Source organism: Oryctolagus cuniculus, chromosome 16 (assembly GCF_964237555.1).
Source record: "Oryctolagus cuniculus chromosome 16, mOryCun1.1, whole genome shotgun sequence".
In the NCBI taxonomy this organism is placed as follows: Eukaryota; Metazoa; Chordata; class Mammalia; order Lagomorpha; family Leporidae; genus Oryctolagus; species Oryctolagus cuniculus.
In genome coordinates, this window is record NC_091447.1 from 66,914,908 (window position 1) to 66,931,107 (window position 16,200).

The 16,200-nt window shown below is 67.9% G+C and overlaps 3 protein-coding genes across 4 annotated transcripts; 2 read left to right on the plus strand and 1 right to left on the minus strand.

Moving 5' to 3' along the window:
* Window positions 1–64: 64 nt before the first annotated feature.
* CDKN2D (cyclin dependent kinase inhibitor 2D) lies at window positions 65–2,760 on the plus strand. Its single transcript, XM_070059147.1, has 3 exons — window positions 65–214; window positions 466–620; window positions 1,867–2,760. The coding sequence occupies exons 2-3, from the start codon at window positions 480–482 to the stop codon at window positions 2,224–2,226; spliced, it is 501 nt and encodes a 166-aa protein (XP_069915248.1). The 5' UTR covers window positions 65–214; window positions 466–479; the 3' UTR covers window positions 2,227–2,760.
* A 374-nt stretch (window positions 2,761–3,134) lies between these two features.
* Window positions 3,135–11,599, plus strand: KRI1 (KRI1 homolog). Its single transcript, XM_070059141.1, has 19 exons — window positions 3,135–3,291; window positions 3,394–3,467; window positions 3,812–3,917; window positions 5,002–5,107; window positions 5,298–5,352; window positions 5,434–5,483; window positions 5,620–5,716; window positions 5,822–5,899; window positions 6,096–6,232; window positions 6,949–7,075; window positions 7,163–7,258; window positions 7,353–7,523; window positions 8,753–8,828; window positions 8,914–9,002; window positions 9,082–9,208; window positions 9,291–9,421; window positions 10,422–10,486; window positions 10,585–10,683; window positions 10,895–11,599. Exons 1-19 carry the CDS (start codon window positions 3,198–3,200, stop codon window positions 11,232–11,234), a joined length of 2,118 nt encoding a protein of 705 aa, XP_069915242.1. The 5' UTR covers window positions 3,135–3,197; the 3' UTR covers window positions 11,235–11,599.
* ATG4D (autophagy related 4D cysteine peptidase) lies at window positions 11,358–15,913 on the minus strand. 2 transcript variants are annotated; one of them, XM_070059142.1, is made up of 10 exons: window positions 15,329–15,912; window positions 14,837–14,920; window positions 14,549–14,722; window positions 14,133–14,403; window positions 13,985–14,049; window positions 13,590–13,720; window positions 12,695–12,773; window positions 12,552–12,628; window positions 12,346–12,465; window positions 11,358–11,801 (listed from the first exon to the last, which is right to left on the minus strand). In XM_070059142.1, the coding sequence occupies exons 1-10, from the start codon at window positions 15,558–15,560 to the stop codon at window positions 11,619–11,621; spliced, it is 1,416 nt and encodes a 471-aa protein (XP_069915243.1). In that variant the 5' UTR covers window positions 15,561–15,912; the 3' UTR covers window positions 11,358–11,618. The 2 variants fall into 2 exon arrangements, with proteins under 2 accessions (XP_069915243.1, XP_069915244.1); XM_070059143.1 differs by lacking the exon at window positions 14,837–14,920 and having other exon boundaries at window positions 15,329–15,913.
* Between the last annotated feature and the right edge of the window lie 287 nt (window positions 15,914–16,200).

Sequence of the window (16,200 nt, forward strand, 5' to 3'; positions counted from 1 at the left end):
GAAACCTCCCCGGAGACGCGCGCTGATTGGCTGGCGCGGGCCACGCGGGTGGGGCGCCGCAGGGTCGCGCGGCCGGACTACAACGTAGCGAGTTCGTAAGAAAACAACTCGGGGGCGGGGCCGCGGGCGCGCTGGCTCCGCCCCCCAGCGACCGACTCGGCGGCGGCGGCCGCGCAGGCTCAGAGCAGACTCCGCCCGTCGAGGAGGAGGGAGGGTGAGTTGGGGGGAGACCCGGCCCCCAAGGGGCGGGCGCCGGGCCGGGCCCCCGCGGGCGGCGGAGGACTGGGCCGGGCTCCCAGCCCCTCACCTCCAGCCGGCTGACAGGGGGAGGAGCCGGCCGGGAAGCCGAGGGTCGCGGCGGCGAGCAGGGCCGGGGAGTGTGGCGCAGGCCGAGCCCCGGGAGGGCGGTGGAGGCCCCGCGCTGCTCCGCACTGACCCTCCGAGGTGGGGCGGGGGGCTTCGCAGGCCGCCGTTTCAACATGCTCCTGGAGGAGGTCCGCGCCGGCGACCGGCTGAGTGGGGCCGCGGCCCGGGGCGACGTGCAGGAGGTGCGCCGGCTTTTGCACCGCGAGCTGGTGCACCCCGACGCCCTGAACCGCTTCGGCAAGACGGCGCTGCAGGTGACGGGCCGGGGGTGGGGTGGGCAGCGGGGCCCCGGGCCTCCTTCCCGCTCGCCTCCGGGCCGGGCCGGGGGTGGGGGTGGGCAGCGGGACCCCAGGCCTCCTCCTTCCCGCTCGCCTCCGGGCCGGGCCGGGGGTGGGGGTGGGCAGCGGGACCCCAGGCCTCCTCCTTCCCGCTCGCCTCCTGGCCGGGCCGGGGGTGGGGGTGGGCAGCGGGACCCCAGGCCTCCTCCTTCCCGCTCGCCTCCGGGCCGGGCGGGGGTGGGGGTGGAGGGGTGGGCAGCGGGACCCCCCTCTTCCTGCTCGCCTCCTGGCCGGGCCGGGCCGGGGGTGGGGTGGGCAGAGGGACCTCAGGCCCCCCCTTCCCGCTTGCCTCCTGGCCAGGCCGGGGGTGGGGATGGAGGGGTGGGCAGCGGGACTCCCCCTCTTCCCTCCTTGCTCTAAGGGGTGACCCCGCCTAGGGCCCGGTCCAGCTTCTGCGGGCGGGTGCGGCTCCCCGAGGTCCCCCTTTCGCAGGTGGGTGGGGGGGAGGGGAGGGCTTCGCGTTTCTCTGGAGGGCCCGTTGTTCTCGGCGTGCGGAGGAATTCGCCCTCCCCGGGGAGGTTCTTATTCCGTGGGAGGGGGTTCGGCTGCCTCGGATCCCTGCTCCCCGGGGAGGGCTCGAGTTTCCTAGGGCTTTTAGAGGGGGAGGAGGGCGTGTGTGTGTGTGTGTGTGTGTGTGTGTGTGTGTGTGTGTGTTGGGGGTGGATTCTCTGGGAGGTGCCTGGTTACCCGCGGTGGGGGCTGGGGTCCTCCTCCGGGGGCATGATGGGGATCTCGCTGGAGTGGCAGTGTCGGATGGCACGCAGGGCACTTTGGGGGCTCAGGCGCATCCCCGGGAGGGGGGCCGCTCCCGGTGGGTACCCTGGACAGGACTCGCAAGCTGATGGGGGCGGGCCCGTTTCCGGAAGGGGTCTCGCAATTCCTGGTGATTTCCCGCATCTGGGCGGGGCGGGGGGCGTCTCTCGTGGGGAGGGTCTTAAGCTCCTTGAGAGTTTCCACAGGGGGCTTTTTTTCTGGGTTGGGATCTCATCCTTAAGGGCGACGGGGGGTGGGGGTGGGGTGGGAGGTGTCCCTGTTCCCAAGAGAACTTACTCCCTGGGATGCCGAGGGTCTCCAGGGACGGGTCCCGTCCTCTGCCCCCTAACGCCCTTTCCGCGGCCCCTTGGGGGGGCCTCCTGACCCTCTGCCCCGCCCCCCCCCACAGGTGATGATGTTCGGCAGCCCCAGCATTGCGCTGGAGCTGTTGAAGCAGGGCGCTAGCCCCAACGTCCAGGACGCCTCTGGCACGGCCCCGGCCCACGACGCGGCGCGCACCGGGTTCCTGGACACCCTCAAGGTCCTCGTGGATCATGGAGCCGACGTCAACGTGCCGGACGGCGCCGGGGCGCTCCCCATCCACCTGGCCGTGCGGGAGGGCCACGCGGCCGTGGTCAGCTTCTTGGCCGCCGAGTCGGATCTGCAGCACAGGGACGCCCGGGGGCTCACGCCCCTGGAGCTGGCGCGGCAGAGAGGGGCTCGGGACCTCTTGGACATCCTGCAGAGGCACGCGGGGGCCCCGCTGTGACCCAGGGCCAGCGGCTCCAGCCAGAGAAACCCCGCTGGGTCATTTGTCAGAAGAGGAGGGGGAGGCACACACACACACACACACACCCCACTTTCTCTTCTGGCTGCGTGCGTGGGCGGAGGCGCACGGTGTGTGGCTTCTGGGTGTTGATTGCTGGGTGTGCGCGCGCGTTTGGGGAACGTTTCCCGTTTGTTTTTCTCACCCCTCCTGGTGCGTTGGACAGAGGAGGGCTCCTGCCGTCACAGCCTAAACGGTTCGGTTGCCTGTGCGCCCCAGGCTGCAGAAGCCCCGGGCCCTGCGCGGGGGTCGCGGCTCCCAGGGAGGCCTGCTGGGGGCACGGGAGGGGAGGGGAGGTAGCATGAGTTTATCTTTTTTTGTTGTTGTTGTTGTTGGAAACTTGTTTTCCAGTCTCTCTGTACAGCGTTCGGGGAAAAAAAAAACCCACATAGATTCTATTTATTAAGCTTTATGGAAGAAATTGTTGCGTGTGATAATTTAATGTTTTTACTCATTAAATTAAGACTTGGTGCATGATCGCAGCGCAGATGGCCTCTTTGATGGGTGGGTCGGGGATGGTGGGGGTCGCCGCTGGTGCTGGGGGGTGGGGGGAGACGGCGGTCATTCCCAGGGCGCCGGGGCGGGTCAGCTGGGTGGGGCAGCGCTCGGCGCCGTCGCAGCGGAAGGGAGGCCGGAAACCGCGATGGAGAAAGGGCCCCCCAGATGTCAGCTGGCGGCCCGGAGCCCCGCGGGCGGGGAGGGTGGGCGGCGGCCGCGGCCTTCCCCGCAGGGGCGTGGGCTGCGGTCGCCGGGCGAACTGGGTCCCGGAAAGGAAGAGGGCGGGGCGGGGCGCGGCTTCGGAGACCACGCCCCTTTAAAAAGCTCACGGTGGGCGGTGCGCAGTTGGGCCACGCCCCCAGCCAGAGGGGAGGTGGCTGGCCCTCGGCGCGTGCGCAGTGGTTCGCAGGGCCGCCATGCCGGAACCGCGCGGGGCTTCGCCGCTTCGGGTGAACGCGGCGTTCGCCGCTCGGTACAGCCGCTACCGGGAGCGCGAGGAGCTGCAGCGGCGTGAGTGCGGGCCCGGGAGCGCGCGCGCGGGGCCGCGTCGGGGAGCGCGGTTGGATCTGTGGGGCTGATTTGTGGTGGGGGGGATCCGCCCGTGCCCCGCAGTCAAGGATCGCTACGGGGACCGCGACAGCGCCGACGACTCCAGCTCCGACTCGGACTCCGGCGACGAGCGCGTGGTGCGCCCCCACCCCCGGCCCTCACCCCGCTGCGCGCGTCCCGCCCCGCCCCGCCCCCGAGTCCCATCGTCCCCAGGGTAACCCACTCTCCCCCCCCCCACGGGTCCACCTGCGCGCCCTAGGGTGCTGGCCGACCCCTCCGGCCCGAGGGGCTCGCCCCGTGTTCCGGTCCCCACGGTGCAGCCGGCCCCTCGCCCGTGCGCTCCGATGTCAAGCCCTTGGCTTCCCCAGGGAGTCCCTTCCCCCTGGACCCTGCCTCGGTCTGCTCACTGCCTGGCGCCCACCCGCGGCCGGGCCCACCCGCTTCCCTCCCACTCAGGCCAGGCCGCCCTTCCCTGCTCTAGGAGTTTGACCCCCAGCAGGACCGCGACTTCTACCGGACGCTGTCCCTGCTGAAGCAGAAAGACCCTCGGATTTACCAGAAAGATGCCACCTTCTATCAGAGAGCAGGTCCGGGCCTGGGCTCCCTGCTGCCCTGGGGTCAGGGCGCTTCGCAGAGTGGGCTGGGTTAGGCGGCGGCTGCGGGGGTGGGAGTATAGAATGGGAAGGGGCGCGCATGCATACCGAGGGGTCTTCCAGAAGGTCGCTGGGAATGCACGTGAGTGCAGTTCGCTGGAACTTATTTTTTAGTTCTATGTCCTTAACATTACTTTGCCTGTGGTTTTTGAAACCTTACTTAAATTTATTTGGGAGGCAGAGAGAGAGAGAGGAGCTCACCTCTGCTGGTTTACTGGATGGAAACTGCCCCCAGTGCCTGCAGAAGCCCCCCAGGCAGGGCCCCTACGGCCAGGGGCCAGGGACTCGGGCCAGGGACTCGGGCACGGGCCTTGGCAGGGAGCTGGGAGGGAGCCCAGGCGTCTGGAGCGGTGTCGACACCACTGTGCCATTGCCCTCTTTAATCCCGTTTCCCCCCAGCATCTTGAAGAACCCTGACATCCCCCAGTGGTGCTAATGAAATTAGGAGAGTGACGTTCGAGTTAGGAGGCAAAGATGTCCCAGTAAGCCCGACATACGTTGAAAATGTTCTCACTGAAGAATATATATGCCGCTGGCCTTGAGCGCCGGTTCGAGTCCCGGCTGCTCCACTTCCGATCCAGCTCTCTGCTGTGGCCTGGGAAAGCAGTGGAAGATGGCCCCAGTGCTCAGGCCCCTGCACCTGCATGGGAGACCCGGATGGAGCTCCTGGCTCCTGCCTTCTGCCTGGTCCATTGGGGCCGTTTGGGACGTGAACCAGCGAATCGGAGCTCTCTCTCTCTAACTCTGCCTTTCAAATAAATAAGTCTTTTTTAAATAAAGAATGCACTTAATATGCTATGAATCCACAGATAAAGTTGGGAAGTCGTAAGTCGGGCCATCATAAATCAGCCGCCATCCGTGTGTGCCTGGCTCTGTTCAGGGTCCGTTATAGAACAAAAGAGCCCACCCTGCCCAGGTAGCAGGAGGGCCAGCCACTGGCCAGCCTTCCTGACCCTGGCCCCACCCTGCGGGGTTCCGGGCAGGGGCTGACGTCAGGGCTCTCCCCGCGGGCCCACAGCTTCGTCCTCGGAGGAAGAAGAGCCGGCGGCCCCAGAGGAGCAGAAGAGGCCACAGCCCATGTACCTGAAAGACTACGAGAGGGCGGTCATCTTGGAGAAAGGAGGGTAAGCAGGCCCGCTGCCCGCCCCTCGGCCCCGGCCTGCCCAGCACTGGGGGTGGGGGGCTTCAGGGCAGAAGCTGATAAAGCAGAGAATAGAGCAGGAGCCTCGGCCCCCCCCATGCACCTGTGAGACCCCCCACCCTCTGGGGACAGGGGGCCATGGCCGTTGTTCTGAAGCCCCCCACCCCCCGCAGCAAATATGTGGATGAGGAGGACTCAGACGGGGAGACGGCGGCCCAGAGGCTCCAGGTGGGTGCGGTGGCGGCTGGGGGGCAGCAGGGGCTGAGGCGCGGGGCTGGCCCCAGGCCCACGTCACTGTCCCCCGTGCAGCAAACCTCGTCGAGAAGTTACGTGGACGAACAGAAACAGCTCAAAGAGAGGTGAGGCTCGGGCGGGACCCCAGGAGCGAAGGGAACGGCCCTTGTTTCTCTGCGTGCCTCAGTCTCCTCATCTGGGAAATGGGGTTCGTGGGCAGGGCAGCCTGCCCCCCTGACTCGTGTTTCCCGGTGTGGGCAGCTTCCGGGCGCTCGTGGAGGACAGTGAGGACGAGGACAGTGCCGGGGAAGGGGGCTCCGGGCTGTTGCGGAAGCGAGCCAAGAGCAGGGAGGAGAAGGTGGGTGTGAGCCCCGCTGGCCTGCTGGGGGCGGCGCGCGGGCCGGCGGGCGGGCTTCCCCGGCCCGCAGACCCTCAGTGCCCGCCTGCCCCGCCCCCGCCGCAGGCCCAGGAGGAGGCGGACTACGTGGAGTGGCTGAAGGGACAGAAGGAGACTCGGAACCCGGACTCCATGAAGGAGCTGGTGCGTTCACGCGTGCGGTCGCTGGGGGCCAGGCGAGGCGCGCCCCTCTCTGGGCCTCGGTTTTTCCATCTATAAAATGGGGATACGCACTGACTTGGTAGGCTGGCTGTGAAGTTTCGGTTCCCTAAGTCCGCTCGCTCGGGCCCACGGCCCCCCTCCCTCCCCATCCTCCAGTCCGTGACCCCCCACCCCCCAGACCCACCTCAAGGAATACTGGAACAACCCAGAGCTGGACGAAGGGGAGCGGTTCCTGCGGGACTACATCCTCAACAAGCGCTACGAGGAGGAGGAGGAGGAGGAGGAGGAAGAAGAGGAGGAGGAGGAGGGCGGCGGGTGAGTCAGCAGTTCCCAGGCGGGCAGCCTTTTGTTGTTTGTTGGAAAGGCAGAGCGACAGAGAGAGAGAGAGAGATGTGGCATCTGCTGGCCCACTCCGCATAGGCCTGCGACAGCCGGAGCTGGGCCCGGCCAGGCGCTCCATCTGGGGGCAGGCACCCAGTCCTTGGACCATCACCTGCCTCGCAGGTGCACGAGCAGGATGCCGGGTCCAAAGCGGGGCAGCCGGGCCTGGAGCTGGAGCTGGCGATAGAGCCGGCGTGGCAGGTGGTGGCTCTACCTGTCTGCTACGTGATGGAAGGAGAGGTGTGGCCTGGGGGCTGATGGGTGGGTTCCCAGCCCAGCTCCCGTGTGCCGGGCACCTGGTGGTCCTCTTGGGAGGATTAAAGATGTCTGGGTGTTTGCGTTTGCGTTTCCCTGCACCGCACACCCCAGTGCCTGGGGTGCAGTCCCCCCTCTGCTGCTGAGGCCAGCCCCCAGGGCACGCACGCCTGGGAAGCAGCAGATGACGGCTCAAAGCCGTGTGGGAGACCTGGCCCAGCCCCAGCCACCGTGGGTTATCTGGGGAGTGAACCAGCGGGTGGGCGGTCTCTCTCTGTGTCTATCACAATACATACACTTAAAATAATAAAAGTATGCGTTCAGGCGGCCGCCGTCCCCAGGTGCGCGGGAGCAGGCGCCCGACTTAGCACCCCCCCCGCCCCCCCCGTCCCCAGGGTCCCCGGCCCCCGAGTGCAGCTGGCCGTAGATGACTCCTCGGACGAGGGCGAGCTCTTCCTGAAGAAGCAGGCGGATTTTGAGCACAAGTACAACTTCCGCTTCGAGGAGCCAGACTCAGCCTCCGTGCGTGGGTGGTGCGTGGGCGGGGCGGGCGCCGCCCCCAGCATGCAGCCCCGGGGAGCCCCCAGGTCACTCCCCGGCTGCCTGCAGGTCAAGACCTACCCGCGGACCATCGCGTCCTCAGTCCGCCGCAAGGACGAGCGCAGGAAGGAGAAGAGGGAGGAGACCCGGGAGCGCAAGAAGAGGGTGAGTGGGGGGCGTGGCTGGCTGGGCAGGGACCCCGGGGGCGGGGGCGGGGGCGGGTGAGCGGCCTGGCCCACACCCACCGCCCCGCCCGCAGGAGAAGGCCAAGAAGCAGGAGGAGCTGAAGCAGCTAAAAAACCTGAAGCGGAAGGAGATCTTGGCCAAGCTGGAGAAGCTGCGGCAGGTCACGGGCAACCAGACGCTGGGCTTGGAGGAGCAGGACCTCGAGGGCGACTTCGACCCTGCACAGCACGACCAGCTCATGCAGGTGCGTCCGCCCGCCCGCCGGCCCCGTGTGGCCCGAGACGCGAGCTGACCGCCCGGAGCCTCTCCCTGTCTCTGAAGCGGCTCGAACCCCAGCCTCGGGCTCAGGGCTGTTGAGGGACAGATGGGGTGGAACATTCTAGAAAGCTCAGTTGGAAAGTCGGCTCTCTGTCCAGAGCCTGCGCCTCGATTTATCATGGGGTTACATCCCAGTAAACCCCGCACAAGTGCAAAATGCCTTGTCTTAGTGGCCGTCACAGCCGCCGAGCGACGCGGTGCACCGCGGTAAGGCTTTGGCTGTGTCCGCTGGTGACCGCGGGGCCGCCTGGGAGCTGTGGCTGCTGTCGCTGCCCATCGGACCACGGAGCGCAAACCCGGGCCGGCTTCAGGGTTAACAGAGAGAGGGAGAGAGATGGAGCGAGAGAGATTCTCCCTCCATCTGCTGGTTCACTCCCCAGAGGGCCACAGTGGCCAGGCTGGGCCAGGCCAAAGCCAGAAGCTTCGTCCTGGTCCCCCACGCGGGTGCAGGGGCCCAACACTTAGTGTGGTGTCTGGGGGCTCGCAGCACCCGCTGTGGACACAGGTGGCGAGGGTTCCCCCAGGGAAGCAGGCACGGGGGCCCCAGACACGCCTGGGCGGCGAGGGAAGGAGACAGGGGCGCAAGGTGGGCCAGGTGGAACCCTGTCGGTCACCCCGGGCCTCGGTTTCTCCACAGAAGGGAGCTAATGCCCTCTCTCAGTGGCTTGGGCATACAGTAGGTGCTTAATAAATGACACGGGTCACCACATCTGGCTGCTGGGTTTCCAGCACGGGTGTAACAGTATCACCCTTCCTGAAGCTCACTGAGCGGAGTGGCAGGCACCATGCTGACACTCATTAAGCACCTACTGTATACCAACCACCAGGCAACAGTCTGTGAAGTTACGGCCCACAGGGCTCAGGGTGAGGGGCGGGGTCTCAGGAGCCCACGACTGCCAAGTGCAGCCCTGAGGCCTGAGTGGAAACCGTGGAGAAGGGGGCGGGCACTGCAGGGGCAGCATCCGGTAGGGGGGGGCAAGAACTGCGCGTCTAATCACATGGAGCCGCTACGGCAGAGGGCGGGGGTGCCTGGCCCTGCAGGGTCCCCCTGCTTCAGGAGCGGGCTCCCGAGAGTCCCTAGGGAGCCACGCGGGGGGGGGGGGGAGCCGCCAAGAGGGGGCCGCGCTCACTGCTGACCCGGGGCCGACCCTGCAGAAGTGCTTCGGGGACGAGTACTACGGTGCCGCCGAGGAGGAGAAGCCGCAGTTCGAGGACGAGGAAGGACTCGAAGGTGCCGGGGTGCCCGGCTGGGGGCGGGGAGGGCTGCCGGCCCACAGCCCCGGCTCCCGCCCTCACCGCCGGTGTTCTGGAGCCAGATGACTGGAACTGGGACCGGTGGGACGGGCAGGAGCAGGATGGAGCCTGGAGCCAGCAGGAGCCCCACTGCGAGGACCCTGACTTCAATGTGAGCAGCGGGGCAGGGCGGGAGGGCTTTGTGGGGGCCTCAGAGGGCTGCCTGCATCTGACCCGCCCGTCCCCGGCAGATGGACGCCGACTACGACCCCAGCCAGCAGCGGAAGCAGCGGCACAAGCCCCCCGTGACGGGCAAGAAGAAGCGCAAGTCGCCCTTCGCCGCGGCCGTGGGGCAGGAGAAGCCGGCGTTCGAGCCTGGTGAGGCCGGCGGGCGGCTGCGCGGGGCTGGCGGCTCTGCAGGGCCCTGGACCCCCCGGCAGCCTGGCTCTGTCCCCGGCAGGGGACCAGACATTCGAGGAGTACCTGGACGAGTACTACCGGCTGGACTACGAGGACATCATCGACGACCTGCCCTGTCGCTTCAAGTACCGCAGCGTGGTGCCCTGCGACTTCGGGCTCAGCACCGAGGAGGTGGGGCCCGGGGCTCCGGGAGCGGGCCGGGGCGCGAGGGCGCGTCCTGAGCCTGAAGACCACAGCCAGTGCCGGTACTGACGGCATCGTTGCCTGGCTTAGATCCTTACCTTCATATGTAAGAGACAGAGAGAAAGACATCTCCCATCTGCTGGTCCCCCCCCCCCCCCACAACATGTCAAGGACATAGGGCTTAGCCAGGCCAAAGCCAGGAGCCAGGAACTCCATCCTGGTCTCCCACGTGGGTGGCAGGGACCCAAGGCCGTCAGGCACATCAGCAGGAAGCTGGATCTGAAGTGGAGCAGCCAGGACCTGAACCAGAGGGCCGAGACGGGAGGCCCGTGTCGCAGAGGGGCGCATAACCCTCTGGGCCACCATGCTGGCCTCTGTGGATTCTGTTCCTGTCTCTGAGCAGCAGGGGGCAGCCAGGAGCTGGGGGGCCCGGGTTTAAGACCTGGCTTCTTAGACAAGCGAGTCACCCCGTGCCTCAGTCTCCCCACCTGTGACACAAGACTAAGGCCAGCCGCTGAAGCAAGGTCAAACCTGTGTGGCTGTTGGATGGCGCCCGCTGGCCCTTGGCCTGGCTGTGGGTGTCACCGGTATAGACGGCTGCGGTTTATCCAACCTTAAACGTGGGCGTGGGCTCTTCCCAAAGCTCTCATTCCTTAGTGCCGGTTCCCTGGAAGCCCCCACCCCGTACCACCCACACTTGCTCCTTTAAACCTCCCGATGCCCGCGGCACAAATGGGCAAACTGAGGCCCGGGCCTCATCTGCAGTGAGCGAGGCTAGGGGCCGAGGCGGATCTGGAAGTAGCCGCTATGGGACCTGGGACAGGCTCCCCGCCCCCCCGGGCCTCAGTTTCCCCACAGGAGACATGGGCCATGAGCAGGGCCTGGCTTTCTCCTGTCAGCGTCAGGAGGACGCTTTGCCCTGTCTGACCCATGGGGCTCGGAGACAGGTCTCCCTGGGCGTCACACAGTGCCCCCCCCCCCCCCGCAGATCCTCGCTGCAGATGACAAGGAGCTGAACCGGTGGTGCTCCCTGAAGAAGACCTGCATGTACAGGTGCCGGAGCAGGGCTGGGTGGGCCGGGGGGGGGGGTGCCCGCGAGCATAGGCCCCTCCCGGAGCACCCGGTGAGGGCGCGATCCCCGGCACCCGCAGGTCAGAGCAGGAGGAGCTGCAGGACAAGCGCGCGTACAGCCAGAAGGCCCAGAACACGTGGAAAAAGAGGCAGATCTTCAAGTCACTCTGCTCGGAGGAGTAAGCGCTGGGCCGGAGCCCGCGGGCCTGGGTCTGCTGTGTGAGCGTGGGAACGGGGCTTCCCCTGAGACCCGGGTTCTGATCCCGGCTGGGCCATCGCTGTGCGGCCCCGGGCAGCTCCCTGCCGCTCTCTGGGCCTGTAAGATGGGGCCCTCATGCTGGGGGCTGGGCCTGGCGGTGACCAGCCTCAGCCCTGACTTTCCTCCCTCAGGACGGAGGTGCCCACGGAAGCCGCCAGGAAGCCGCAGGGAGACAAAGCCGGTTCCCGCGGGCAGCTGCCGGCGCCTGATGGGGCCCAGGGGAAGCGGCCCCGGCCCGAGAGCCCCCCGACTCAGGAAGGGGAGGCCCCCGTGGCCCCCACCAAGAAGCCAGCCGCGCAGAGGCGGAGGAGGGGCAAGACAAACCGGCTGCTGGGCCCCACGGTCACGCTGGGCGGCCGCGAGTTCAGCCGGCAGCGACTCCAAGCTTTTGGCCTGAACCCCAAGCGGCTGCACTTCCGCCAGCTGGGCCGGCAGCGGAAGAAACAGCGGGCGGCCGAGGGCCTCCCCTGAGCTCGGGCAGGGGCCCGGGGCTCCTCCCCGCTCTTCTCCCAGTGCGCGCCCATCTTCCAGACATGGACGCCGAGGCCAGCTTAGCCAACTTCCGGCGCAGAAAGCTCCCGGGAGACACCGCTCTGCTGTCCAAGTACCAGCAGCTTTACTCGCCCCTGGAACAGCAGGGGGCACGGCCAGTCCAGTGCGAACTACAGTCCTGAGTCGGGCCCTGAGCGGGTGCCCTGCGAAGAGGGCCGGGCTGGCGGGAGGGGGCCCAGGCTGGGCTCAGCTGGGCTCGGGGAGCGGGTGAGGGGGGAAGTCCCGTCCCTGCCGGAGTGCAAGTTCCCACACCCAACTTGACATAAATAAAAAAATAAATAGCATCGCTCTGCCCCTCCCCCCCTATAAAAACACGAAGTCCTCGGCGCTGGGGCGTTTGGCCTTGAGGCGCCCGGCGCGCGGGAGCGGCGGCGCCGGCGGGGAGGACGGCTGCGAGCACAGGTCGTCCACGCTGTGGTCCTGAGCGTGGCCCTCGGCCAGGGTGAACATGGGGTAGCGCTCGGTGGCGGAGGAGGAGCCGAGGACCTGGCGGGGCGGGAGAGCGGCGCTCAGCCCCTGGCACGGAGGCTGCACCCACAAGCCCTACGTCCCTAAGCCGACGCGGTCCCAGCGGGACACAAGCGGGCGACCCCGCGCCACACAACGCGGGAAACACGGTCAGTGCCTCCAGCCTCCGCAGTGTTCCCGGACCCTGAACACCGAGAAGCTGACTCCAAAGCCCCATGCCAGCCAATCAGCACCTTCCACCCCTGGCCTCTGGCCCTGATTGGCTCTGTGGGGAGCACGTGACCAGACCCAACCAGTGAGTGGCAGCCCTGGGAACTTTGCTACCGCTTCTGCAAAAGGGGTATTCCCGCGCCCGGGACCAGGAGGGCGGGGACCCACGGGGCTGGCGGCTGTCCCCACGGTAGCAGGGCCCCGGGCTGAAGCTCCCAGGCGACATAACCCAGCCCAGCCCACGTCTCCGAGGTGGCCGTGGTCACTCCCAGGAGGCAGGCAGCACCCCACCGCGGCTGCACGCAAGGCTCCCGGCCCTGCCCCCGCCGCCCAGGCCCCACTCCTGGCTCACCCTGGTCAGCTCTGAGCAGAGGGTCTCAAACTCCTTCCTGCCTCCAGCGTAGAAGCCCACGGTACAGCTCGGGTCCATCTTGGCGAAGGCCATCTTGCGAGGTGAGGTGCAATGGAAAGACTGGGGCAGACAGACGCGGGAGGCTCAGGGGGTCCCCTGCCCGTGCCCCCGGCCCTGCCCGGGGAGACGGAGGGAGGGCAGCTCACCTCCAGGGGGAAGTCAGTCTGGCTGACGTCCACAGTGGGCTGGCAGTAGTGGGGGTCCAGGTAGAGCAGGAAGTCATCTGTGGGGGGGGCAGCCGTGAGCAGGGTGGGGAGTGGGGAAGGGGCGGGGCGGGGGCGGGGCCTACCCTGGTAGCCGATGAAGTACAGTGAGTGGCGCGGCTTGCCCCCCATGATGCCCAGGCACAGCTCCAGGCGCAGGAGCTCCTGCAAGGAGGAGAGTGGGCGGGGTTGAGCTGGGTGCTGTCAGGCAGCCCCTGCACAGACACTTAGTAGACACCGACTGTGTGCAGAGCCAGCCCCGTGCCGGCGCCTGCAGGGCGGCCGTGACGAGCCTGGGCACAGAGCAGAGGTTCTGGTGTGGGAGATGGACGAGGGGCGGGGGAGTAAATGGTCTCGAGTGTGGGAGGCGGGGACGCCACCCCCACCCCGCGTGCCTGCTTCAGCCCTGGCGGCTCCTGCTCCCCATCCAGCTCCCTGCTGGGACACCTGCGAGGGGCGGGGCACGGCCCGAGGATTGGGTTGCCACCACCCGCATGGGAGACCCGGATGGCACCCTGGTCCCTGGCCCCTGACTCGGGGCCGGCCCAGTCCTGGCTGTTGGAGGCATTTGGAGAGTGAACGAACAGGCGGAAGATCTCTTCCTATCTCTCTTTCCCCTTCTCTGCCTTTCAAATAGGTAAATCTTAAAAAAAAAAAAAAAAAAAAAAAGAGAGAGAGAGAGAAAAAAGAGGGAAAAGGGGCTTCAAAAAGTCCACAGAAACGCACGCAATGACAACTGCCCGGGGCCCGAAGCTGTGAAGAGCAAAACAAGCCCATTTTTTATTTCCATTTTCCCGAGAACTTTCTGAAGCTCCCCCCAGGGCTGTCAGAAAAGAGAGGTGACGGCCTGACATTTCAGCCCACGCCCGGGGGACCGTGCGCTCGTGGGGGAAGGGCGCCCCCAGCGGCAGGAGCAGCAGGTGCAGGAGGGGCAGGGAGGGGCTCCAGGGAGCGCGGGCCCGCGGGGGCTGCCGGACCTACCTTCACGCAGGGCACGTACACAGGGTTGAGCGTCTCGCCACCCAGCCGCACGGGCACCAGGATGACCACAGACTTCCACTCGGCTGTGGGGTCCGGCCTGGCCACCAGGCGAGCCACGTCGGCCTTGTACACTGCAGGGACAGAGCCGCGGGAGGTCACTCTGGGGCCGCCCCCGCCAAGTCCTGGCAGGTGACTTCTGCCTTCAGGGGCCCAGCCTCACCCGCGCAAACTGTCGCCAGGCACGAACACCCACCCAGCGGGCCCCAAACATCCCCAGGCAGTGCCGAGACCCCCCCGCAGGTGCGGCCATCCCCACTTTACAGAAAGCACAACCCAGGCCGTGGGATCTAGACCAAGAGCACTGGGCAAGGGAGCGGCGGCTCCCGGCCCCGCACCTGTGCAGTCCTGAGACACGTACACCACCAGGCGCGTGACCTCCGAGCAGCTCTCCACGGCCTTCCTGCGGACAGGGGGGAGGCCTGAGTTCCCGCGGGTGGGGGCGGGGGGCCCAGCGGCTCCCGCGTGCCCAGCCGTGGCCCTCACCTGAGGATGTGTGCCACCAGCGATGGCCCGTACCAGTCTCCCGCCTTCTTGCCTGAGCTCTGCCCCAGCTCCACCAGGCGGTGCAGGCCGAAGGGGGCCCCGGGGTGGTCGGCGAACCAGGACACGATCTGCCGGTGCCGGCGTTCCTGCTCCAGCTCTGGGGCGCCCTGGGCCCAGCGTGGGGGCATCCAGCGGGCAGGCCCCCGGTACCGGCGGGGAGAGGCCGACCCCACCGGTTCAGCAGAGCCCAGGCCCTCGGCCCACGTCCAGTCTGGTGGGAACGGAATGGCACAGTGCTGGTGTCTATGTGTGTGCACGGCGCCCGCTGGTTCACCCACAAACCCACATTGACCTCTCACCGCTGCCCCCACCCACAGCTGCTGGGGGGCGTGGCCGCGTGTGCGCGCCCCACTCACCCCTGGGCAGGAAGTGCAGCAGCAGGCTCTGGGCCAGCATCATCTGGCCACTCCGTAACATGCACCCCCAGCCGCAGTCTGAAGTGAGGCAGCCCCCCGCCAGGGGCGGGAAATCTCGGCGGTAGGTGAGCCACAGGCGGGACACAAAGTCCCGCTGGAAGCGTTGAATGTCACCTGCGAGGATGTCACCTGTCAGCCGCCACCGAGGACCCGGGGCCAGCGCGGACGCGGGGCGCGGGGTGCGGGGTGGGGGGCCTCCCTCAACCCTGGTGCCGGCCCCCAGCTCACCCTCGCCCTCGAAACGGTAGCGCCGGCCGCACACATGGACACTGGAGATCTTGCTAAAGCTGGTCCGGCTTTTGACAGCCCAACCTGGGGAGACGCCAGGCAGCGCCCAGCGGGATAAAGCAACAGCGCTTCCGTGCCCTCATCTGTGAAATGGGCACGCTCCTAGTTCCTGTCTCAGGGGTGACTCTGGAAGACCCCCGCCCCCCCAACTCGAGTGTCCACCTGATTAAAGGCGCTTGACGACTGCACCCATTTTAGGGCCGGAGGTTGCAACCGAGCCGCCTTTGGAAGCAAAGGAACTTGTCCAAGGTCACCCGGGAGAACGGGAGGGGCCTGGACACGTTCCGGGCTGGACCTGCCCCAGGTCCACCCTTAGCTAGGCCGGGAGCAGGATCCCAGGTGACTCACCGGAGGGGGCCAGGCTGTGGACGTCCCCGGCGCGTTCCCACCCCCCCCACGCCCCCCCCCGTCACCTCTAAGCCCCCTCCTCACCGTACTTGACGTTGTTCCAGGCCGTGAGGAACTTGGCCTTAAACTTGTCCACTTCGTCCGGCTCCCCTGCAGCGGCCCCCGGAGAGGCACGGGCGGGGCCGCCGGCCCCGGGGGGTCCCAGGCCGTTAGGGTCTGGGGCTCGGGGTCCCCGCGGCCTGCGGGCCTCAGGCCGGCGCGCGTGCTCCGGGCTCCCGCTCCGGTACTGCGCGGCGGCCGGCGACACGGAGTTCATGGGCACGCCGGGAGGGCGGCCCGACGGCCCGGGCAGGGGCTGCGGCCGCCGCGCCCCGGGGGCGCCCCGCGGCCAGCACGCGGGGTCGGCGGGGCGCGCTACTCGGCCCCCGCCCCCCTGCTCCCGGGGCCGGCGCGCGCCGCCGCCGCCATCTTTGCGGCCCAAGCCCCCGGATGGAGGCGGGCGTGACCCCGTCGGACGCCCCGCCCCGGCCCCCCGCCGGGTCCCCTGCCCCAGGCTTTTGGGGTCGCCGCGCGGGGGGCCCTAAAAGCCCGGCGCGTCCCTGAAGCCCTCCACGCCCACCCTATCGCAGCGCCCAGGCGCGCGCGAGCCCCTGCAGGTCCTTATCGGAGGTGCCGGGACCAGGAAGCCCCGCCCATTGCCCCGCCCCCAGGGAGGCCCGGCCACGCCCCGGCGCAGTCCTGGCCACGCCCCCTGCGTGAGTCTGCACCTGCTAGCGGCGCTCGCCGCTCCGCCGGCTACCGACCCCGAGACCCACCTTTTGGGGGCCGGATCTGATGGTGACCCCCCCCATCCCACGAACCACGCCTGTCTGTGCCTCCGTGTTTTCCCTGTGCAAAATGGGGCTCGAATTCCCTCGTGAGGATTCTGCCCAGGGAGGGATGCTCCCCCAAAAAAG